General features: G+C 46.7%; 1 protein-coding gene across 4 annotated transcripts in view; it reads left to right on the top strand.

Annotated features, from left to right (window-relative positions):
- The window catches only part of CALN1 (calneuron 1), a 154,539-nt gene that overhangs the window by 65,711 nt on the left and 64,571 nt on the right, over nt 1-24,257 (top strand). For all 4 annotated transcript variants that reach the window (XM_071765362.1, XM_071765364.1, XM_071765363.1 and 1 more), the window contains one exon: nt 16,107-16,250. In XM_071765362.1, the coding sequence (XP_071621463.1) occupies nt 16,107-16,250 (144 nt within the window). The remainder of the gene's footprint in view (nt 1-16,106; nt 16,251-24,257) is intronic.

Below are 24,257 nucleotides of genomic sequence, written 5' to 3'. Positions count from 1 at the left end.
TTGTGCAGGTGGCAGGGAAAGGAAAAACCTGGTGAGTGAGAAGAGGTGGTGGGAGATGGGGCTGCTGCTCCAGATTGTAAATCTGAACGGTCCTTGGTGTCCCTTCCCCCTGCCCTGGAGTGCAGTGAAGTCACCAGGACACGAGGAGCAGCGTGGTGAGGCTGCACGGGGCTGCTGGGTAGTGAGACGTGGGGGAGCTGAGATCAGTGGGAGCAGAGGGGGGATTGAGTTGATTTCCTTTTCTTTTGAGCTGCCAGGAGACATGGAGAAGAAGTCCTGCTGTGTTTGTAAGAGCTCCAAGGAGCTGTCTGTGCCTGTTTATGTGAAGGTGGAACAGCAGGTACCCACTTCTTGGCTTACAATCCCAGACTGGTTTAGGTTGGAAGGGACCTTAAAAAGGGACCTTAAAAACTTTCCCTGCTGTGTCATGGTCAGGGACCCCTCCCACAGCCCAGGGTGCTCCAAGCCCCATGCAACCTTCAACACTGCCAGGGATGGGGCAGCCACAGCTTCTCTGGGAAACCTGGGACAGGGGCTCAGCACCCTCACAACAAACAATTTCTTCCTTATATCCAATTGCAATCTCCTGTCTTGCAGCTTAAAGCCCTTCCCCCTCATCCCATCCCTCCAGGCCCTTGTCCCAAGTCCCTCCCCAGCTTTCCTGGAGCCCCTTCAGGCACTGGAAGGTGCTCTAAGGTCACCCCATTGCAGCCTTCTCTTCTCCAGCCTAAACACCCCCAACTCTCTCAGCCTGATTTCAGAACCCTCTCCAGAGCATCCTTGTGGCCTCCTCTGGGCTGAGGCTTCTTCTGAGACTTTTGCTCCCATCCCCTCTTGAGGCAACTGTGGTGCTTGCAGAGCACTGAGCTGCTGGTCCATGTTTCTGGATGCGCTGGAATTGTCACTGCATAGGAGCACCCAGGACCTTCTCTTGGCCACCCAGCAGTGTGAGATGTGGCTCCAGAAAGGAGCATGGTACAGCCTGGAGAGCTCTTCCCTCTCTTTTCAGTACAGAGTTTCAATCCAAATGGTCACAGGATGAGGAGCTCCCTGCCCTCACTTCTGGTGGGGTTTAACCACTGGGGTCTTTATCTCAAGAGCACAATGCAAAGGAATGTACCAGTGCCTATACTCCCAAACTGGTCCTCTCCTCATCCTTGCAGACCCTGTGGCTCTGTCCTGCTCATGCTGTGCTGGGGGAGGATGGAGATTGCAGCCAAGGGAATCCACTCTCTGGCTGAGTCCCAGGGACAGGGGCAGAGGGTTTGGTATGGGTTGGTCTTCAGGTGGGACCAGATCCCTGTAGAGAAGCAGAGAGGTAAAAAATCAACTTTAGACTCTCTGCTGCTATCAGGAATCATGTTTCCATTTTGATTCCTGAAGTTTTCTCTATGTTTGTGAAGCGAAGTGCCCAGAATGGCTGGGTAGGCAGCACACAAACAGGACAGAAGTTGCTTTGTGTGATCCACTCAAAACAGTTCCACGTGTCCTCCTGCTGAGGACCCTGAAGTGTTATTTACCCAAGGAAAGTTTTCCAGGAGTGTGAGTTTCTGTGTGGGGCTGGAAGAAGCAGATGTGAATGTGGGAGTCAAAAGCCCTTCCAGAATTCTTGTAGGTTTGGAGAAAGGGAGGCAGCAAATGGCTCTTCCAACACTGGGCTGGAAGTGGGCAAGGAAAGGGAGGCTTACTGTGATCTTACACCTACCCACTGCCTGAAGGCCACTGCTTGAATCTAACCCAGATGGAAGAAAAAGTTCTTTCCATTATATTTTTTTCTTCTTCTCAGCTCTTGATGCACCTTTTGTTACGTTTAGCTCTTCATTTCTTATCTTGTTTCTTACATGAATCAGACATGCCACATACTTCCCTGACATGTCTACCTACTATAAATACTCTGTCCTTCTGAGGAGAGAGAATATGGGATATATGTGTGTGTGTACAGTGATGCCTATATATTCTGTATGCCTCTAGAATCCTAAATGCCAATTTTTTCCCAATATTGGGTCTTTAATGGGAATGCAGCTATTAGGTGCATAAAAGGCTACAGAAGATGACAGTCTGTCTCACTGTGCTCATTTTTAATACAAAGAGTACTATGGTTGCTAAGAGACTGATACTTCAAGTTTGGAAATCTTCATCCACACTAGATATATTATCTTGGCAAATTGGACTTTTCTGAGTTGGCAGCAAATGGAAAAGAGTAACTTTTAAAAATAGAGATAATTTAGATGACGTCAAAGACATCTGGTGTCCTTTTCTAGAAATGGGAGCCTGATCTAGTTTGCTTTTGTGTATAAATCACTCTTCATCCAGTATCAGGTTTTACTGATGCCTACATCAGCATCTGATTTATTAATAAATTCCTTTTACATTTCAGATATTTAGCCAGGTATATTTCAATTCCATTTGCTTCATGTTTACAACAGGTAGCATCTCTCCACTCTGGGCTGTCTTGGAGAAGCTCAGCTTTGTGCCTCCTGTGCAAAACAGGATCTCACGGTGCCCAGAAACTCCCACCAGCATCTGCAGTGACTCAGAGGACAGTCACTCATTTACCTTCCTGCTGAATTTGCTCCCCCATCCACACAAGGACCTGGTGGGGTATCCAGAGTTGAGAGGCTGCAGCCTATGTGACTGCCTGGCTGATGAGCTGATTTTCTCCTTCCAGTTCCCTCCCTGAACTGGTGGGTGCAGAGGAAGAGGAGGGGAGGTGTGTCTGGGCTTGACCATGCCTCAGCAGCCCTGATGTGTTTTGGTCCTGAGAAAGCTGCAGGATTCCTGAGGGCAGGGAGGTTGGAACCAGAGCTGGGAATCAGCTGCTGCCCCTCTCGTGCTGTACATCAGAGGCAGTGAGGAGAAAGAGCCCAAATGGGCAGCACGAGGCTGACACAAGAGAAAGGGAATAAATTAGAAATGACTCAAAGTAAGGGTGTGGGAGGAGCTGGCACCAGGGTGCTGGAGGAGAAGGTTTACACTGGGGCAGCGGGTGCCAGGGCCAGGAGAGGAGGAGCTCCTCAGGGCTGCACGTGAGGAGAGGGATGTGGAGAGAATGAGCAAGGAGGAGCTCAAAGCTCTGCCAGACAGAGGATTTTCCAGCCATAACCTGTATTCTGGTAGCACCTTTCCTAGAGATACATCAGGGTGCCAGCACCTGAAGTGACACAGATAAAGCACAGGTCCCTGGCCTGCAGCACTGAGAAGGCTCTTCCCCCACTTCAGCTGCTGTCCTGCTTCCCAGGTAGAGATGAGTGGCAAGGTGTAAATTTATTTCCTCCTCAGTACAGCTTCAGCTGGACTTCTCCACTGTCAGAAGGTTTGAATTTTAATATCCCCTCAGAAAGGCAGTAATTGCAGCCTGTGCACTTGATTACATGTTCAGGTTATGAGACTTAGTGTTATTTTTAGAGATGTTCGTTTGTTCCAAAGACCAGGAGATACAGAAATGGCCACAGAAATGTGAGCATGTGATTTATCTTGAAAGGATCAAGTGAACACAGAGTCCAGTGATGATAAAGGCAGGTTACATGGTTTTTTCCAAGCTCAGACAATGCTCTGTAATTGTGTATCAGAAGTCATTAAGGTTTGATATCACGCCAGCTAATTAAACCATCTTCTTTGCAGAGACTTACTGTGCTTTCAGCTTTTGCTGTTTCCTTCTCAAGAAGAAAAAACCCTCTGAACTACCTCATGTTCAGCCCTCACGTTGGCAATAATTTGGATGAGAACCAGCAGATGGGAAGAGGGAGTGCAGATCAAATCCTCATCTTGGTTGATTGGTGCAAATCAGGTTTGTTTCCACCAAAGGTGGTGGAAGGTAGAGAAGGGCCACATGCTATGGGCATCTGCTCTCACTCATTTTGGGAGGGCTTATCTCCTTATCCCAGTTCCCTCCACCTCTTGGGTGTGTTCCTTCCACATATGTGATGGGACATGGCTCATAGTTGGTTCTTTGTTATTCCCTCATGACCATTTCAGGGCAAGATAAAAAAAAAGGGGAATAAAGGGGAGAGACTTTAAAGTCGGAAAAAAATTGCAGGATAGGTTTAATGAAGTGGTAATAATAACAACGGTGAATTACAAATACATCCAAATACGTAAGTACAGAACCCATACTCTTCAGTTGGGTTTTATGTATGTTTAGGTTTACGTACTATCTAGGGGCTTCTCAGGCTGCTCCCAGGACTTGGTTAGTAAAGAAACATCATCAGGGAACATTTAACTGCTGATCCATGCCATAATTAGGTTCTGGTTTTCGGTGTCCCAGCCCCAGCAGTCAGTACTAGCAAAGGGTTTGAATTTCATTTCTCTTCTACCACACCAGTGAGATTACTCTTCATTTCACCAGAGAGGAGTTGCCAAACTCACTCCTAGTTTTGGGACAGGAAAAAAAAGCAAAAAAAAAAAGCTACCAAAATTTAGAAAAATAAATAAATTCTTCAACATTATTTAAAGTAACTTCAAAGCTTGAGAGTAAAGAAATTGCTTTTAAGCTGAATTGTCTGTGCTTGCCTCCAACACATATTTTACAATTGATTTCTCAAGGACTGCTTTCAGGTGCACAGTGGAGAAAAAGTACAGCAATTTATTCTTAGGAATGTTTTATTTTTATGTGCCTTTGATGTGTAGAAAGAGCAGTTTCATTCCAGGAATCAAACAGGAAAGAAATATGAATATTTCAGACTCTCTCCTGGAATTTTTGGAAGGTGCAAGGTTTTCGGTACAGAGCTTTTCCTGTTTGCTGCACAAGATAAACAGAATAAAAAGAAAACAAAACGTTTCTCCTGCCCCTCCTGTTAAGCACTCCACAAGTAAAAGCTCTCTCTGGATTTGCGGGTGAAACCTTTCACATTCTCGGGGTCCTGAGCAGGTCTCTGTATCTCAGTGACCTGATGGGCTGCATTTCATCTCCTTTGGAAATGTCAGTGTCCAGGTCACTGGAGTGAATCTGTTTGTACCAGTGAGCAGCTCCCAATTCCCTGTGCACATTCCTGGTGGGATATGCTCTCAGGTGGCTTTGGAACATCTCTGTCCCAGTTTCTTGGCTGGAAATCAGCCTGGGTTTAGGTTAGGAAAAGCCTGGGACTACTTGGTGGCCTTGTCTTTAGCCAGCACATCCCAGGGGAGGCTTCTGTGGATGCACACCAGAAATCTTGCTTGAGGTTAACTTAGTAATAAATATTTGGAAAATCCCTGTGGTTTTTTTCTCCCTGTGGCAGCTTCTTGGGTCATAACCTACCCAGCAGAGTGTGAGCTGAAGGAGCACGTCTGGGATTTTGGACAGGAAGGAGATTTATTTGGGTCTCAACCTGAACCCTGCAGCAGTTCTTCCAGCATGGCACAGGGTTGCAGACCTGCTCAGGAGGAGATTTTCAGCTGTTTGATGGTGTCTTTGGGCATCCTCCCCTTTTGTTTGTGTATGGCAGCCTGGGAGCACTGATCTGGGACAATACCCTAAGGGTGAGATGACAGCTTGGGGTTAGCAAACACAGAGTCAGGAAACCATAGAATCCTTTGGCTGGAAAAGGTTGGAAAAGCCCTTTCAGCTCATCAGGTCCAACCCTTCCCCCATCCCTGCCCAGCCCACCCCCACCCCATGTCCCTCATCCCCACATCTCCAGGGCTCTGAAACCCCTCCAGGGATGATGGGGACTCCAGCCCTGCCCTGGGCAGCCTGGGCCAGGCCCTGACAACCCTTTCCAGGGAGAAATTCTTCCCAACATCCAACATAAACCTCCCCTGGCACAACTTGAGGCTGTTTCCTTTTGTTGTGTGTCTTGTTATTAGAAAGAGGAGACCAATTCCCTTTCACTACAACCTCCTTCCAGGGAGCTATGGAGAGCTGAACAGGTTCCATCTGCCAGGACTTCTCTGCCCAGAGATAAAACCCACACAAATTTCATTCCCCTCAAACAGATCCCAACACAGCTCTATCAGAACAACTTCTGGTTTTTGGGATGTACCTTCAGACACAGGGAACAAACATCTCAGATAATGTTACCTCCACAGCAAAATTCAGATCTTTTAGTGATTTGCAATGAGTTTTCTGCTATCTGCATAAAGAAATACTTTGGAATAGCTAAAAAGGAAAATATGCTGAAGCTGTATCAGTTTTACACCCAGGCTGAAGGCATTGCTGTGGTGAGTTTTGGTGCTTCTTGGCCCTAAACAAGTACGATCCAATGATGATTTGTAGTCATGTTAGTCAGGGAAAAGCTTTCTCAAATTGCTTTCCACTTTGTAAAACAATAAACTTGGACCAAAGAGCATGGAGGGAGCTTGAGCTGATTGCAATTCTTTCGGTGGAAACATTTTCCATCAGAAAAATGCAGATTTGATTACATTCCCATGTTGACAATGGCCCTTCAAGTGAAAAGAATAGAAGAGCTTCATTTCAGTAAAGCTGCAATATTTTGTTTTGAATTTATAAATTGACTTCCTAAATATTAAGTAACATGGCTGCGAAATATTGGAATTTCACCACAAAGAGACCTCTTCTGGAGACCATTCCTGTTCAGGAATATGAACTTTGAGTTTGTTACACTGCAAAGCCACTGAAAGGAAAGCAAACTGAAGGGGAGATGATCTCAGGATTTTTGTCACCTTTATTTCTACCAAGGCATTTGAAATTAACCCTTTTCATCCATCGTGGTCTGATCACAGCCCTTACAAAGCTGAGGAGGAGGCAGTGTGCAGCTGAGCTGCCCAAAGCTCACCCAAGCACATGACTGTGATTTAACACCCAGCAGAGCTCATGGCTTGGACCCCATCCCTTTGCCTACATCCACCACTGCTCCATGCTTTCCCTTCTCCTGCAATGAGCTCTCACATCAATAGGATGAGAGGTGATGTTTTTGAACTGGAAGAGGTAAGATTTAAATGATATCTTAGGAAGAAATTGTTTGTTGTGAGGGTGCTGAGCCCCTGTCCCAGGTTTCCCAGAGAAGCTGTGGCTGCCCCATCCCTGGCAGTGTTGAAGGTTGGATGGGGCTTGGAGCACCCTGGGCTGTGGGAGGTGTCCCTGACCATGGCAGGGGTGGCACTGGGTCAGCTTTAAGGTCCCTTCCAACCCAAACCATCCTGGGATTCTGGGATCTGTGCATTACTGAGAACTTGCAACCTCTGCTCTGGTCTCCAAAGGAGCCTTCTCCAGCTGATGGCAATTTGGGGTCTGTTTGGGTCACTGAAGGGATTTCCAGTGCCATTAATAGTGATATCAGTGCCACTAACTGGTGTCATCAGAGGTGGTGGAGTAGGGGCAGGGGTGTAAAGCCTGGCTCTCCTGCCAGGCTGGTGCTGGATTCTCGGGATTTGTGGAGCTATGAAGATCACTCAGAGGTAGAAGAGTTCAGTGGATTTCAGAGATTACAGCACTTGTCAGCCAGAGAAGATAAATAGGTGCTCATTTTCACTGCACAACCAAAACTGAAAATTACTGGAACAAAATGCCCCAAAGCAAGGCAAAAAGATGAGTACTTAATTCACTGCATTGGAGTCTGAGTTTCTGAGCATAAAGGGCAGAAATTACCATTTGTTTCTGGCACTTTGACCTAGGCAGCAGTTTTGGTCTTGCTGAGTGCTTCCCAGACAGTTTCCATTCCAAATGGAATCAGATCTGTAGTTTTCCTCCTTTTGAGCTAGGATTGTTGTTTGTAGGATGAAGTTTAGATTCCTGAGCCTTGGAACAGTGAAGAGGGAGAACTGGAGAAGTTGCATCAAAGTGTGATTTGTTTTGCTGAGCTCTTGATCACAAGATGCACTTGCAGTGAGGCAATTTATGTGTTATCATCACTTTTGGCTTTTGTGGAGAAAAGAGATTCTTTATCCAGGATAGATTCTGGGACTTGGAGAACAGAAAATGCAGAGGAATGGGTAGCTTTGAACTGAAAAGCATGAAGTCATCAGTACTGTGGGATTCTTCTGCTCACCTGGGGTAGTGATATGGGAGAAAAGCAGTGGGAATGAATCCAAAGGGCAGGTGACAAATCTGCTGAGTGGGAAGGGAAAAGGGGGATGCTGGAGATGATTCCTGGGAGAAGTTGGTGGAAGAGCCATGAGCAACATCTCACTGAGGACCTGGAGGTGTCCTTGCTCATCTCAGAACCACTGAGCAGCCACTGCCAGGAGGTGAGATGTGTCTCTGGCCCTTGGAATAAGCCCAGGAAGGACACATTAAGTTGGGCTTAATGTGCCACTGGGTAGCCACTGGAAAGTCATTAAAGGCAGAGGGACTAGGAAAGCAATCGAACTCCAGTGCATTTTGCCACAGGTACTGCCTGGCCTGACTCAAGGGGGGAAGGAGGAACTTATCATCTCTCAGAGCCAGCTCTCAGGGTGCTTGAGATGCTCGTAACAAATGGGCCTCTACATTGCTCTGTCAAGGATATTATTCTAAATGGCAGGTACCTACATTTGAATATTGGGCAGTAAATTTCCAACAGAGAGTGCTCAAAGTCTAATTAAGGCACTGTTGCAGAGTCTAGGGAAAGAGCTTGAGATGATGGGTGAGGTTATATTTCCTACACAGTTATTGCCAGGCAGGGCTGCAGACTGAAGCTCTCATTTTGGTAAGAAATGCATGAAGAGTATTCTAGCAGTAAATCAATCAGGATGCAAATTATATATATATATTAAAAAAGGAAAAAGAAAAAAGTGGGGAGCCATTATCTCTTCAACATTAATGAGAGCCATCCCTAAGCGATCTCGGAGCAAATCACTTTCCTTCTTGAGACACTACAGGGTAGAGCCCTAAGCTTATTGCCTATTTATGTCCTGCAAATGTTTCACTTCGGATGATAAATTGGGTATTGCTGTCAATAAACTAAACCAGCAGGTCCCAGATATTCCAGGTTTATATCTAGGCAGCTTAAAAAGAAAATGTTGTGAAGCTGAACCCTTCTCTGTGTGGCTCAGTTGTTCCCAGGAGAACATGAGCTGGGTGTGAGGTTCTTGGAAGGGGTGGAAGGGAAAAGGTTTTGTGCCTGCTGTGTGTAAAGGAGGAAGGAAGGATAAAGATTGTTTCCTAATAAAAAGAATGAGTAAAAGAGGAGATTGAGGTTTCTGTGGAAAACAATGAAAAATTATTCTCTCCTTATTCACCTCTTTTGTAGCGGGTTCTTAAGTTGTAAACAGAAGTTGTAACATGCAGCTTAAATTTATCTGCTTTCATAGTGGTGATCTCTCATTGCTAGAAGCTGCTTTTCTTTTTTCTCTTTTTCCTCTTTCTCTTTTTTCTATTTTCTCTCTTTTCTCTTTTTTCCTCTTTCTTCTTTCCTCTTATTTCTCTTTTCTTTTTTTCTCTCTTTTCTATTTTCACCTCTCTCTCTTCCCTCTTCTCTCTATTTTTTCCTCTTTTTCTCTTTTTTTCTTTTCTCTTTTATTTTTTTCTCTTTTTTTCACTTTTCTTTCTAAAATTTTATTTTCCTCTTTTCCTCTTTTTTTTTTTTTCACTGTTTATAGTGATCTGTTTGATGATGGCTGCTCAAACAAAGACCCATGTTGTGAGCTCTTTGGTTGAGAGAGTGGAATCACAGAGCCAAGGGTAAGCACCAGGAGAACCAGGGATCTGAGCAAGAACCAGGGATCTTTCAAACACAGCTTGGCAGAAGATGATCCTTCACCTAAGAGTTGACATGAAATCACCTGGGCTTTGTGCTTACTGCTGCAGTGTGAAATGATAGACTTGGAGTGAAAAAATTCTTAGCATGCTGAGGACTAAGGGGATCTTCTGAACCTGGATGGTTTAGTGGTGAGGGGCTGGAGGCCTGACGGTTGGACTTGATGATCTTATGGGTCTTTTCCAACCCTGAGAATTCCATAATTCTCACCTGGCAGCCTGGCCTTTTGCACCCTCTCTGACCTCATCCTCACTTCTTTCATCCTGAGTTCATCCCTCACTACTCAGAACCAGCCTGTACCTTCCTCAGGCACTGGAAACCTGATTGTTCCACATTCTTTAATGGGAAAGCTCACAGCACAGCGTCTCTAACCCCATGCATTCCTCTCTTGCCATTGGAAGGAGCTGAAGGGGAGTCCTGCTTGTCTCCTGGATGAAATTCTGGCCATAGTAGGGAAATTTAAAGGGGAAAGTGGAAGTTGCCATTTTGCCAAATCCTTCTGACTGCTCTGCAAATCCCTGCTGGGTGTTTGTGAGCAAATGGTGCAGCCCCTGTTGTTTGCAGGAAAAGCTGCTTTTTAAAAGCATCTCCTGTAGCAGCAGAGAACATTTATATCATGCATTTACCTGGTCCCCCAGGTCACTTGGCAAGTGCTGAGGGTGTTTGGGAGTGTAACCACAGGAAACGTAATTTCCACAAATCTTTTTTTTTTTTTTCTGGAGAAAGGGAAGAACAACAACAAAAAAAGAATCTACCAAATTATGGATGAAGAAGTCCCTCTAAGGAAACACAAGACAAAGCACTTAATTTTGAGGCTGAGCTTGCTGAGCTCAGGTACTTGGTCAAGTTGAGTGATGTTGGTTGGCAGTGCCCTGACACAGCTCTGCCTCTGTTATCCCAGGGGTTTGTGCCCCATTTCCAGCTGCAGCCTTGGTCTTGCTTGGTTTTGGTGATGCTGATGGGAGAGGTTGCTCCAGGCTGCAGTGAAAGAGTTTGGGGTTGTTGAGCTGTTTCACTGAGATGGAGAATAACCAAGGGAAAGATTTTTTTGACACCTTCAGTTGGAATATGTTGGGGGGGGGTGAAGTCTCCATTCCATGAAAAATGACACTTTTTATCAATTGGCAGGGGAAAAAAAATCAATAACAACAACAACAACAAAACCAAACAACCAAAAGAATCCAAAAACAAACAAACAAACAAAAAAACACCAAACCCCAAAACAAAACAGAAAAAATCCCAAACCCCACCAGTCTAAGTACAGCAGATGGAGGGATGGAAATTTCCATTTAAAAAAACCCCAAAGCCATTGCATAGTAGTTATGAGACTCACTTAACAGTGCACTCGAGGATGTGCTATTTGCAGCTTTTAGATCATTCAGTTTGTACTTTTGTGCCCAAACCTGCAATTAAGTGAATGAGATGACTTGAAAGATTTTGGGTGCTGGTATTTCTCCTCTTATCATCCTAATGAAAGTAACCATAGAGGACTTAGGTTGTAATTCCTGCGTAGTTAGGAGGTGGTAGTTACAGTGTAATTACAAAATTTATTCTAGTGATGTTTATTTCCCAGAGAACCTGGACTCATTCCCATCCAGGAAGGAAAACAAAAATTATGTGTGTAATGAGAAGGGGAGGCTGAGAGGAGCCCTTATTCCCCTCTGCAACTCCCTGGAAGAGGAGGCTGCAGTCAGGGGGGTGTTGGCCTCTTCTCCCCAGGGACTGTGATAGAAGAGGGAATGGGTTCAAGTTGTGCCTGGGGAGGTGCAGATTGGGTATTAGGAAAAATTTCTTCCCTGAAAGACTGGTGAAGCATTGGAACAGACTGCCCAGGGAGATGATTCTATGATTCTATGGTGGAGTCACTGTCCCTGGAGGGAGTAAAAAACTGGGTAGATGTGGAGCTTCAGGAGATCATTTAGTGGTTAAGGTGGTGTAAGGCTGATGGTTGGACTCGATGATTTTGAAGGTCCTTTTCAACCATGATGGTTCTGTGATTCTAATTATGGTTGTGTCTTGTTACCAGTCAGAGGGAAATAGTCTGCAAATAAACCTTCCAGTGAGCAGGAAAGAGGGATGAGCTGGGGATGGGAGTGCAAGGTCAGTGCTTGCCCTGGGACTGTGGAGGGAAGGGCTGGAGAGGATGGGTGAGGACTTTGATTTTGGGTGCAGATGGAGAAAGCCAATTAATTGCTAGGCTGGGTGTCAGGTCCAGCTCTACCAGTGGTCTTGTTTGTGCCCCTCAGAAAAGTAATTGAAAAAAAAAAAATCATGATTCTTCCTTTTTTCTTCCCAGAGGAGCTTGGGATCATCAGATGGTTGGGTGCTCGGTGAGGGGGCAGCTGGATTTAAGCTGGACAGGGGCTGAATTTAAGCCACATCCCCCATATCCAGTGCCTGAATGCTGACGTGATCTCAGAAGTGATCACTCTGCTCCCTGCTCCCAGAGAACACAAATCCTGGGGAAACACATTGGGATTAACTCTCCTGAAAACCACATCTCCCAGCTCAGCACTGGGGCTCCAGTGGGGACCATGATGTCCCCACATCCTGACACATTGGCACAGTGCTCCTTCCTCCTTGGGAGGCTTTTTGTCCCAGTGATTCTTTCCAGCTTTGTATCATTTGGGAATTTAGTTCTTGTTTTGAGATGAGGAGGGATCCATCTGACCACCCTCTCTGCAGCATCATTGGTGCTGCTGCTGGAATTCACTGTGGGAGAAAGTGGATTTAGTGCTGCTCAAGTTGTTGGGGGGAGCAGGTTTGTGTGGAATCACCTTGGACAGAGGAGCAGGCCCGTTGTTCCCATGGGATGGAGAAACTGAGGCAGAGAGAAGAGCACTCAGATCCTGACCTGATCTCTCTGAGAAGTGATTTTCCTGAGAATCGGGCTGGTGCCATCACCAGCAACATGGGCTGCCTTCTCCTCTGGAAATATTTCCAGGGTTTGTTCTTGTTGTTTTGGTTGGTTGGTTGGTTGGTTTTGTGTGGGGTTTTTCTTTTTGTTGGTTTTTTTTGTTTGTTTTTGTGTGTTGGTTTTTTTTTTTTTTTATCTTTTATCCTCTAATTTGCATCAGCTGCCTACATTTGGCGGTAAAAGAAGGTGCTATATAATGGGAAGAGGAATAAATCTCAAGTGTTTGCATGTGAATGCAGGATTTTGGGTGGCAGCAGAGCCCCTGCACTCACCCAAGCTGGGCAAGGGAGAGGCAGCTGCTGGGCAGCATTGCAGCCACTCCCCCTCCTTATCCCACCCTCCCAAGTTATCTTGATTCTTCCTTTTAAAGACAAATCAAAATTTTTTGTTTTCTGACCAGGGCAAAGCATCCCTCTATGGGGCAGCTTCCAGCCCAAATAAAAAAGGTCTCAAAGTTTCTCCCTGGCAATGCCTTTGCTGAGAGATTTACTCCATGGACCACATCAACTCCCAGTTCTGAGCCAGGAGCATCAGTTGCCATGGTGACTTCTTGGGGAAAGGCATATGGGGAAAGTGCTGATGTATTTTTAGCTGTGGGTAATGAGATTTAACAGCTGGAAATAAAGGTGAGAGCCACACAGGGTGCCACAGTTCATGGACCATTCTTTGGGACTGGTTCTTCAGCAGTGTTGATGGGAAGAGCTGATGGGGGGGATGCTCAGTCCTGAGACTCCAACCCTGGAGAAGGAGTCACTACAAAGAAATACTGATTAGGAGGTGATGTTGCCCATCAAGATAAAGAGGAGGCACCAATGGAGGTTGTAGCTGCTTTGTGTACAGGGTGTTCAACCTATAAATAGCTCTTCAAATATCCCTCTGCACAAGTGGTATTTATAGAGTGAGGAAGGAAATAAAGCTCCATTTGTGGTCAGGAGTTGGGATGTGAAGGGTGCTCCAGGCTTTGTCAGAAGTTTAGGTTTCTGAGGGGTGTGGAACAGAGTTGGAACCCCTTTGGGTGGGGGTTTCCTCCTCTGATGGAGGCTCAAAGGTTGCAGTCCCTTTCAGCACCTTCTGAAGTCTGTACCTGGGGAGGGCACCCACTCCATGCTGGCATCCAGATGTCCTGCAGCAGAGCTCCTGTGCAGACATAATTTGTTAGTGTGGTTTGGATCAGTTTTAACTCACATGTAAACTTTTCTGAAGGTAGACTCCTATTTTATTTTCTAAAAGACTTCCTCAGCTCCCTGCAATATTTTTAGTGCTTTCATCTTCAGCTGTCAAAAGTTTATTTTAAAATTAATTGATTTTGATGTAATATTTACTGCTCTTCAGCTTTCAGCCCAACATATGGAAACAGATTTCACTACAGCTGGCAGTGTCTAATGGGATTGGTTCCTGCTCCAAAGGCTCTTTGCATTCTGTATCCATACTTCCAGCCTGGAGCAGCCTCACCATCTTTTGATATCCCTGAGCTTTCAGCAGCTCAGTCTGGCAGGGAGACAAGGTGAAGTTTAAAGAAATCACATTTGACACCTTCCTGAGCCCAAAGTATTATTATTACAGATCTGGCCCAACGTTCACCAGAATGAATAAGCTCTACTCTTTGGCTGGATTAAAAATTGATTTTATCTCCCTGTGATAGTCACAGTTGTGGAAATGATCACTGGGCTATTTACCCACAGCTCATGGAAACTGGAGAAGCCTTTGCCAACCCATGGGTGCTGTCAAAGCTGAACTTTGGGGGGAAGTGATTTAGAAGCAGACTCAGAATTGTGAAGTGTTAAATAGCCTCTAACAAAACTGCTGAGGAAACCTTTCCTGCTGGGTTATGATGCTCCCAGCTTTTTCCCAGTTCAGCATTCCCCTTGGTGAAGTTGATACCTCCCAAACCCTGGAGCAGAGGAATGGACACACTGCCTGGCTATGGCAGCATCTTCTTGTCTGAGGCTTACTGCCTGAACCCATGGCTGACCAAACTTGTTCCATCCAGTCTGTTTCCTGATAAAGAAAAGAAAATTTCTCCCCCCACGCCCCCCCCCCCAAGAAAACCCCACACACCACCAAAAAAAAAAACAACCCAAAACCAACCCTACAGAGTTTTCCCTCCCTCTTCCCCAATAAAATACTTTCACATGAACAGGAAATTCCTCTGAGCAGCATTTCAGCAGCCCCTTGGTATGCTGGGTTTTTATGTATCCTCATTCCCAAAAGAGAGGTGATAAAGCATCCTGTGTTTTGCTCTCCCCAGTGTGGTGCAAGGACTGTTTAACCAAAACTAAGAAATCATCATCTCTTTCTGCCCATCCCTGGCAGTGTCGAAGGTTGGATGGGGCTTGGAGCACCCTGGGCTGTGGGAGGTGTCCCTGACCATGGCAGGGGGTTAGGACTGGATGATTTTTAAAGTTCCTTCCAATCCAAACCAGTTCGGGATTCAGTGATTTAAAAGCTGCACATCCACATTTGTTGGACAGGGAGAACACATACATCCAGACTTTGCTTGCAGAAGAGGACCTGCTCTTGTTCAGCATATTTTGTTGGAGAGAGTTAGAGCTTGTGTGGCATAAAGTAGATCTGCCTTCCAGACATACTGAGGGGCTTGGAGAAGGGCTGCAGAACAGCCCCTAGGCAGGGGTTTGCTGTGCAGCTTTATGCAGGGAGACTTTGAGATCAGGATGGTTCACCCACAGCAGCCCAGAGGAGATGCTACAGAAAGGAGTAGAGTTTGATGTATAATGAATGAATAATTTTTCCAATGATACTTGGCACAGAAAATGGGCAGCGTGGGTGTGGATGGTGTTACAGCTGTCTGCATCCAGAGACAGAGACAGAGATGTCTGTGCATGAGATGAGGCTGCAGCTCCAGTCCTGTGGTCAGTTCTGGGCCCCTCACAACCAGAAGGACATTGAGGGGTTGGAGTGTGTCCAGAGAAGGGAACGGAGCTGGGGAAGGGTCTGGAGCACAAGTCTGCCCAGGAGCTTCTGAGGGCCCTGGGGGTGTTGGAGCAGAGGAGGCTGAGGGGAGACCTTCTGGCTCTCTGCAACCCCCTGAGAGGAGGTTGGAGCCAGGGGGGGTCGGGCTCTGCTCCCAAGGCACAAGGGATGGGACAAGAGGAACTTTTGGCACAACTCAAGTTGTGCCAGGGGAGGTTTAGGTTGGATGTTGGGAAGAATTTCTCCCTGGAAAGGGTTGTCAGGGCCTGTCCCAGGCTGCCCAGGGCAGGGCTGGAGTCCCCATCATCCCTGGAGGGGTTTCAGAGCCCTGGAGATGTAGGGATGAGGAACATGGGGTGGGGGTGGCCTGGGCAGGGATGGGGGAAGGGTTGGACCTGATGAGCTGAAAGGGCTTTTCCAACCCAAACAATTGTATGACTTCATGCCTGACTGCAGACACAAGAGGTTATCTGTGTATCTGGACATATCATTATTACACCTCCCTGAAATGCCCAAAGCTGCATCACTAACACTAGAGAAGGGAGTATGGGAATATGTGCTGCTCCTGTGTCCCATGTGTGCAGATGCATTGACCAGGAGTCTTCCACTGTAACAGCTCCTCTCTTTTTCCTTCTCCTTTACAGAAATTCGTGAAGCTTTCCGGGTGCTGGACAGGGATGGGAATGGCTTTATATCCAAGCAGGAGCTGGGCATGGCAATGCGTTCCCTGGGGTACATGCCCAGTGAGGTGGAGCTGGCAATCATCATGCAACGGCTGGACATGGATGGTGAGTGAGTCCCTGCTGCTGGTGCCTCTGTGCTGGGGCAGGGGGAGGTTCCCAGGGCATTCCAGCCTCTGGTTTTGGTTCAAATAATTTATGGTGACTGAGGAAGGTCTGGAGGGGAAGCTGTGGTATCAGGGGCAACAACACAGCTTGATGGAACAGGCACAGAAGTGGGAGGCATCAAGGCTGTAGTGGTTAATGCTATAAAGAGAGAGAGACAGAAGAGAAAAGGGAAAGGAAGAAAGCACCATCCAAAAATAGAGGAAGGGACGAGAGAGAGGAAAGGGAAAACCATGACCCAAGGATCCAGAGGTGTTCCATTGGTCTCGCGGTGGTGGAGAGGGGGTGGTTGTCCAGTCCCAGGAGAGGCACAAGGGTGGGGTGAGTGTCTCTCCTCCTTACATGTTACCAATTTCTTGCTGCTCCACAGCCACTTCCCAATCTTTGCTTGTCCTGACTTGGTCTGGGAAGTACCACAGAGTGGTCACCTCCCTGTAGTTTGCCCGAAGCCCTTAATTGTCTCATCTGAAGCTTTATGGCCTCTCCTCTTACCAAGGAGCTGTCTCTTCCCAAGCTGTCTCTTCTCTAGGCCTTCAGACTGTTCGACACAAATGCATCACTCATCCTGCTTGTTATAACAACCATTCTCTAGAAGGTTGCAAACATTCTTTTGAAGGCTGTTGTCACCTTTCTCTTTGCACTCTTGGCCCGGTGACACTGGGTGATGAGCTGAGTGCCCAACCAAGCAGAGCTGCCTAGTCCCATGGCCTCACTTTTCCATGAAAGTAAAAAGATGCTGTGGATGGGAGCTGGAATGTGTTGTAATGAAGTGTGGATGGTTTTGAAGGGAGAAGTTTAGAAGGGTGGAATAATTTTGAGCAAAGTCCTGCTGTGAGAGCTCATCAAACGATTCCTAAAAGGTAATAAACCAGACAGAACCCACCATTAACAGGAAGAGGGAAATGCAGCATCAGGATGCTGGAGCCAGGGGGAATTATTTTTTTTTAAAAACTGCTGCAGAGCTACAGTCAGAGCTGATCACAATGAGCAGGCTGTCATTAAAATGTCCTTGGCCAGAGCAGGAAGGGAGATTTTCCTGGTGCCTGAAGCATGGGGGGAAGGTGGGTTTGGGTCCAAGCTCCTTCCCCCCCTCTGGAGCTGGTTGTGGCAGGGTGGAAAAGCTGAGCAATGGGAGATGGAATTGTGGGTGCTGGTCCTGAGGGGGGGGCTTGGCAAGCTGGTGGGACCCCAGCAACCCTGGGGAGACTGCTGGGAGCAGAGCCCATGGGAGATGGTGTCTGTGGGAGTGAAGCTCTCCTGGCTCCCTGGAGGTACCTGGGTGCTTTGTCCCCAGGAGATGCAGAGCACAGGGATCCTCATCAGGGCAGACAGGCTGGACAGGGGCTGTCTGACTCCTTTAGGGTGTCTGGCACCTCCCTGAGACAGGGAGACAAAGTAATGCCAAACCTGACGGATAGAGCAGGTCAGTTACAGAAATGATCTCATACCTGAAAGGAAAGAAAAAAGAAACAACATATCCATGACTTTTAAAAAGCATTTTCTCCAAAAATAATCACTTGTGCCTTGTTCCATTCTGCTGGCCTTCCTGAGCAGACCAGGTGATTTCTCTTTAGGTTTTGAAGCAGCCAGACTCAGCATGATGCCAGCTCCTGAGGTCTTTTACCAAAACTCTGCACTTTTTTTTTGGAAAACAAGTGATGTGGATTTGGCTTCCAGTTTTGATTCATCTCCAGTTATTCCCTGACTCTGGGTCTCTTTGGCACTCCTCCATGTACACTCCTGGTGTGCAGGGACCTGTAACTGGAGAGGTGGGCTTAAAATGTGGAGTAATGGGCTGCAGATGGGAAGTGTTAAATTCCTCTTTGAGACTTTCCAGAATGTTGGATGTGTTTTCTGCAGAGATGGGACTTGATCCTCCATCTCTTCCAGCTCAACAGTTCCAACAGCTCCAAAGGTACAGTCGAGTCGTGCTGGTTTTTTTAATTATTCTTTTGTCTCAGCTGCCTGATACAGGATTTTGAGCAGAGGGCCTGGGGGCTGGACACAAGTCTGAGCTATGTGAAGGTCAAATGGGCCATACATTAAAAAAAGACAGAGTAATGGGTAGTTCCTCAGGCACTGAGCAAATAGGGGTATATTATGTGAAAGATTTAGCTTGCCTGTAAATTGAATTAGTGCTACAGGACTTGAATTAATATTATAAGGCTTATTGCTATTTTTTCTGTGATGGATTGTTGTCTTTTTTTTTCTGGGATTTAACATGAAATATGTAGTGAGAAGCAACAATACTTTCTTCCTTCCTCTCCCATTGTGTTTGAGCATTATTTGATAGCAGGGCTTTCACCCAGTGAGCACCCAGGGATGTTAGTCGTGCCCTGAGCTCCCAGGGACAGCCCTACCAGCCCTACCTTCCTTCCCAGATACTCCTCTTCAGGGTTGCCTCATTTTTCCAAGACTTTGGCTCTGTATCAGGTGGGGAGAAAGAAGAGAAGAGAAGAGAAGAGAAGAGAAGAGGAGAAGAGAAGAGAAGAGAAGAGAAGAGAAGAGAAGAGAAGAGAAGAGAAGAGAAGAGAAGAGAAGAGAAGAGAAGAGAAGAGAAGAGAAGAGAAGAGAAGAGAAGAGAAGAGAAGAGAAGAGAAGAGAAGAGAAGAGAAGAGAAGAGAAGAGAAGAGAAGAGAAGAGAAGAGGGAGAAGGCTGTAATGGGGAGACCTTAGAGCACCTTCCAGTGCCTGAAGGGGCTCCAGGAAAACTGGGGAAGGACTTTGGACAAAGGTCTGGAGGGATGGGAGAAGGGATGATGGTTTCAGAAAGAAAAAGGGGAGATTGAGATGGATCCTAGGAAGGAATTGTTTGTTGTGAGGGTGCTGAGCCACTGTCCCAGGCTTCCCAGAGAAGCTGTGGCTGCCCCATCCCTGGCAGTGTTGAAGGCTGGATGGGGCTTGAAGCACCCTGGGCTGTGGGAGGGGTCCCTGACCATGGCAGGGGGGTGGGACCAGATGATTTTTACGGTTCCTTCCAACCCAAACCAGTCTGGGATTCAGTGACTCTAGGAAAGGCAGGGGGGAGGCTGCCATCCTCCTGCACATTTCCCAGCACCTGACATAAATTATGATGTGCTGGCAGGTAGTGTAGCCAGACATCCATTTCTCCATGCAAGGCTGCTGCCAGGGTCTGCTAATAATGAGGTAGTACAATTGGCAGTGGTTTATATTTAACCTGCAGCAGCCTGAGCAGACCTAGTGCAAACATATGGTTTCCATCAGAAATTACCTTGGGAGAGCCTTCAGACTGCAGGATGGCAGGATGACTGCATCTGCCATGGTTTATTTAACTGATGGGCTTCAAATAGTGAGCAACCAGAACTGGTCTGGATTTGGTTTTCATTGAAACCCTGTTTTCTGTCAGGATAGAGAGGGCGGCTCAGCCCTTTGTGGATCAGGCTGAAAAGAGACTGCACTGTGGGAGTAGGATTGTTGGGATGGAGAAAATACAGCTTAAGAGGAGCATCTGCAGTGTGTGCTGGAGTGGTTTTATGGCTGAGCATAAACTGATCTGACAAGAGCATTTCACACCTGTGTGTCACCCTCTGCCACAAAGGAGCTCACTGAGCTCTGTAAATAACACTGGGATTGACCCCAGAGATGCCCAAGGACAGTTGTGTCTGGGGCTGGAGCCTGCAGCTCCTCAGGAGCTCTCAGGGAGCCTCCAGAGCAGAAGTGAAGGCAGGTTTCATAATTCATTGCATTTGAAGGCAAAATGGAGTTAGAAAATGCTGCCTGAAGCTCAGTGAAAATGTCAATTGCAGAGCTTGTATTTTGTCCAGGAGTTCCTCAAGGTGTCTTAGAGCTTTTAATACCTCCATGGCTCCTGAGTCCAGCAGTCCTGCCATGGACAGGGTGGAAATGAGTGCAGGAGGAAGGTTTTCCTCAGAGAACATCATGGGGTGATTCTGAGGATGCTCAAGAACTTCCAAATGTCCTCCATGGCCTGGAGGATGTCTCATGCCATGAAGCCCATGGGGCATGGAGAGCCCTGGGCTACTCATCTGTGCCAGGGCACAGCAAAGCTGATGCAGGTCTGGGGGAGAAGGTGAGAAGTTTAACCAAGAAACACGAAAATGGGACCCCAGGGGGGCTTTTGGCTGGCAGACAGAGAAAAACTTGTTCTTCTGTGGACAGGCACATGCAAACTCACAGCCAATCCTATAGAGAGAAACATCCAAACCCAGCTTCTCATCCCCAGAGGTGGCTACCAAACATTTCTACCAGGCTGACCACATTCTTGCCCATTGCATTGGCTTTTTTTTTTTTTTTTTTTTTTTAACCCAAAGCAGCTGAGGAAAGTTTGGGCCACTGGGGCAGATATTTTGTTCCTGTGCTGAGGCAGGAGATGAGTGGTGAGAACTTGGGGTGGCACATGAGGGCTTCAGCCTTGGCCATTCCTTGTCCTGAGGACACAACAGGCTCTCCACACGGCTCTGCTGATGCACTGATTGCCAGGGAATTCCTAATTCTCACTGAGGGAATTCTCTGAGGGAAAGCATCAGAGGCTGGAATATCCACTGTATCTCCTACAAAAGCCTTCTCCACCTTTTCTTCCAGGTTTCTTTGCTGCTCTGCAAGGTGTGCTTCAGCTGGGGGAGCACAGGTGCTGCAGGGGGAAATGGAAGAGTGAGTGTAAAAAAACTGAATTAGGCAGAAAAATCAGAATCTGCTTGGAATAGTTCAAGGCCTCAAGAGAAATTTTATAAATCACCCTTTTATGAGCTACCTACTGGAAGCTGCTGTGGCATCTCTGTGATGGGGGATGTGAAAGCACCAAAAGAGAAGAGGAGGAAAAGGGATTTCTGGTGCAAAAAAAAAAAAAAAGCCTCTTTTAGGGAAGGGAGGGGAGGAACAGGGGTTCTGTCACATGTCAGAGCATGAGATTCACATTAGTCCAAATCTTTGCTTACATCTCAGGAGAAGTGGTGCATGACTGTGCCAGCAGAAGGTTGCTCAGGTTTGCTGGGCATCTCTCCAATGTGCTGTATGTGCCCTATAGGGACAGATTGTTTGCTTTGGGTCTGGAAATAGAGGTCAAATCTTACCTTAGTTTATACCCTTTATTTCCTTCATTCTTTGACATAATTAGGTATTGCATGAACATAAACACTGAAGCCTGTGAGAGGTGCATACATTTCTGCCTGCAATCTGGAGAATGACCTGAAACGTTCTGCCAGTATATGGAAAGGAAAAATATTTTATATATTTATGTGCTGGAAAAGAAATTATTTGTAAATTCTTCCAGCTGGCAGTAATGCTAATAAAAATGCAGAGAAATGGCACATTAAATGTGTTCCCTTATCTGGGATGCCTACTCTTGAAGCAGACTTTTGCAATAAAATAGATAAATGTGTGACTTAAGTGTCAAACTGTTTCGTTACAACAGAAGACACTTTTATCTGAGGAATAAAATAAGCACTCAGTGTACTAATTAGAGGAGCAGCTGCTTTCCAGTATTCTGGAAAAATAACTTCAGGCTAACACAAGTAGGGGGAAAAAAAACCCCAGTGTGTCAAATTGTTTATTATAGTACAAATAGGAAATACTTTGATCAAGCAAAAGATGAGCTGGTTTCTTCAGCATACAAGTGAACTACCTGTTACCTTTTTACACATTCTGTGATGCATCAGCAGGAGTAGTAAAAATACAGCCATGATATCCCCATGAGCAATCAAAACCAGTGGAAAGAAATCCCAGTTTGAAATTCTGCATATCCCCAAGCTGCTTTGCAGTGGTTCTTTGTGGAGCAAGGGATTAAAGAGGGAGGGGAAAAAAACATCAAAAACCACAAAACAAACAAAAAAACCCCCAAGTAAGTTCTTCACAGTGAGTCTGGCAAAAAGGGTTTTGAAGATCTGCATCTCTTCCAGGTGGCACTTGTGAGGTTCATCCAGCTCTGGTCAGCCCCATGGCAGAGTTGTTGTTGTCTTCTTGTGCTCTGGATGCAGAAGTTGTGCAGTGGGGCAGACACACACCTCAGGGCTGCATTTGGGAAGGGAATCATGGAATGGCTGGGGTTGGAAGGGACCTTAAAGATCATCAAGACCCAACCCCCTTGCATGGGTTAAACCACGGTGCCATGGCATGGCTTTAAGGGATGGTGCACACTGGCTCTCTAAGGTCACTTCTCCAAACTCCTGTCCTGCTGGTGGGTGAGGATTTGTGTGCAGATATTGCTTTGGTTTGCTTACACTTGCTGCCCCAGCCAAGAAAGGGACATGGACTTAGAGTGCTCCATTGGCTGGAGCCCATGTGCTGTGTCCCAGGGATGGGGAAAACCTGAGGACCTGGCCTGGGGGATCTGGAGAGAGAATAAGGAGATTTCCCAGGTGGCTTGCAGAAGGTGAGTTCCTTGCTCTGAGAGGCTGTGCGGCCAAATGTTTGCTTGTGCTGCACTGGGTGACAACAAGGACATCCACCAGCTAAAAACAGTTTATATCTTTTTTCTTTTCTTCTCTCCCTCTCTTCTTATTCCCCCTCCCCTCCCAACTTCACTGCCATGAACAATTCCTTGTGTTTCAACATTTCAACATGAAACTGTGTAAAATAGTCCAGGCTGCTGGAGGCACACCAGAAATCATTGCTGTGTTTTAAATGCAGAGTTAATGGGAAAAGCCTGGACAGGTTGTTGCAGACTTTGGATTTGTCCTCTGTACTCAAAAGAATTTTATCTGTGAGAAATGCCTGCAGTGTTTCAGCCTCCTTGTCCTCTAAAGTGTGTTGCTGAGCTAAGAAACTTGGTCGGTGAGATGGCTTTGATGAGACTTGTCTGTATTTATAAAGGCCACTTCCTCCATGTCTGCTCTGATTTGTAAAATGGAGATGATCATATTACATGTTCTCACTGCAGAGAGTGAGGAGCAATTCTCATTGCTGGTGGTGCAGCTGGTCAGATTTGCAGCTGAGTACAAAAAGCTTCATAAATGATATCAAATTCTGTCTTCGATGCGGTGCTTGGATGGTTGAGTGCTTCTGGGTTAAATAGGAATGACCAAGGGAAATGACAGAATTGCAAATCCCTCCCTGAGCCCAGCCCCTCCTCTGCTCCCAGATGGCAGAATCCTCAGTACAGCCCAGCACTGAGCACTGAGCTGGCTCCTCTGGATGTGCCCTGTGATTTGGCTGCATTGTCTTTAATTATATTTATTCCTTAAGGTGCAAAATTCCCGGTGTTATGATTTTGGTTTCACAGAACGTGAATGCCCCAGGGAACACACATATCCGCAGAATCCCAGAATTCCAGACTGGTTTGGGTTGGAAGGGACCTTAAAGCTCATCCGGTCCCACCCCCCTGCCATGGTCAGGGACCCCTCCCACAGCCCAGGGTGCTCCAAGCCCCATGCAACCTTCAACACTGCCAGGGATGGGGCAGCCACAGCTTCTCTGGGAAACCTGGGACAGGGGCTCAGCACCCTCACAACAAACAACTTCTTCCTCATGTATAACCTAAATCTCCCCTTTTTCATCCTAAAACCATTTGCCTTTGTGCTTTCACTTCAGGCCCTTGTCCCAAGTCCCTCCCCAGCTTTCCTGGAGCCCCTTCAGGCACTGGAAGGTGCTCTAAGGTCTCCCCATTGCAGTTTCTCTTCTCCAGGCTGTACAACCACATCACTCTCAGCCTGGCTCCAGAGCTGCTCCAGTCCTTGGATTGCGGGAGCGGCAAAGAAAATGCGTGCAACCAATATGGTTGATAAACGAACTTCTGGTTTATTGCGCAGCAACTTTCGCTTATATAGTGCTTCTGTGACCACACCCCAGCCACCAACATAACTTTTTATTGGACACCCGGGGTGTTTACCTGTAGCACAGCGAATCCCTGGTGCAGGTAGCACAGGGTTATGGGCCGATCTAATTGGCCTCCCAAACATGTGGTTGGGCATAGTAAAGGGGTCGCACCTCCTACCTCTTCGAGAATATTCAGGAATATTCTCCAACATTCTCCAA

Source organism: Heliangelus exortis, chromosome 21, assembly GCF_036169615.1.
Source record: "Heliangelus exortis chromosome 21, bHelExo1.hap1, whole genome shotgun sequence".
Classification (NCBI taxonomy): Eukaryota; Metazoa; Chordata; class Aves; order Apodiformes; family Trochilidae; genus Heliangelus; species Heliangelus exortis.
This window is presented reverse-complemented; position numbering and strand designations above follow the sequence as displayed.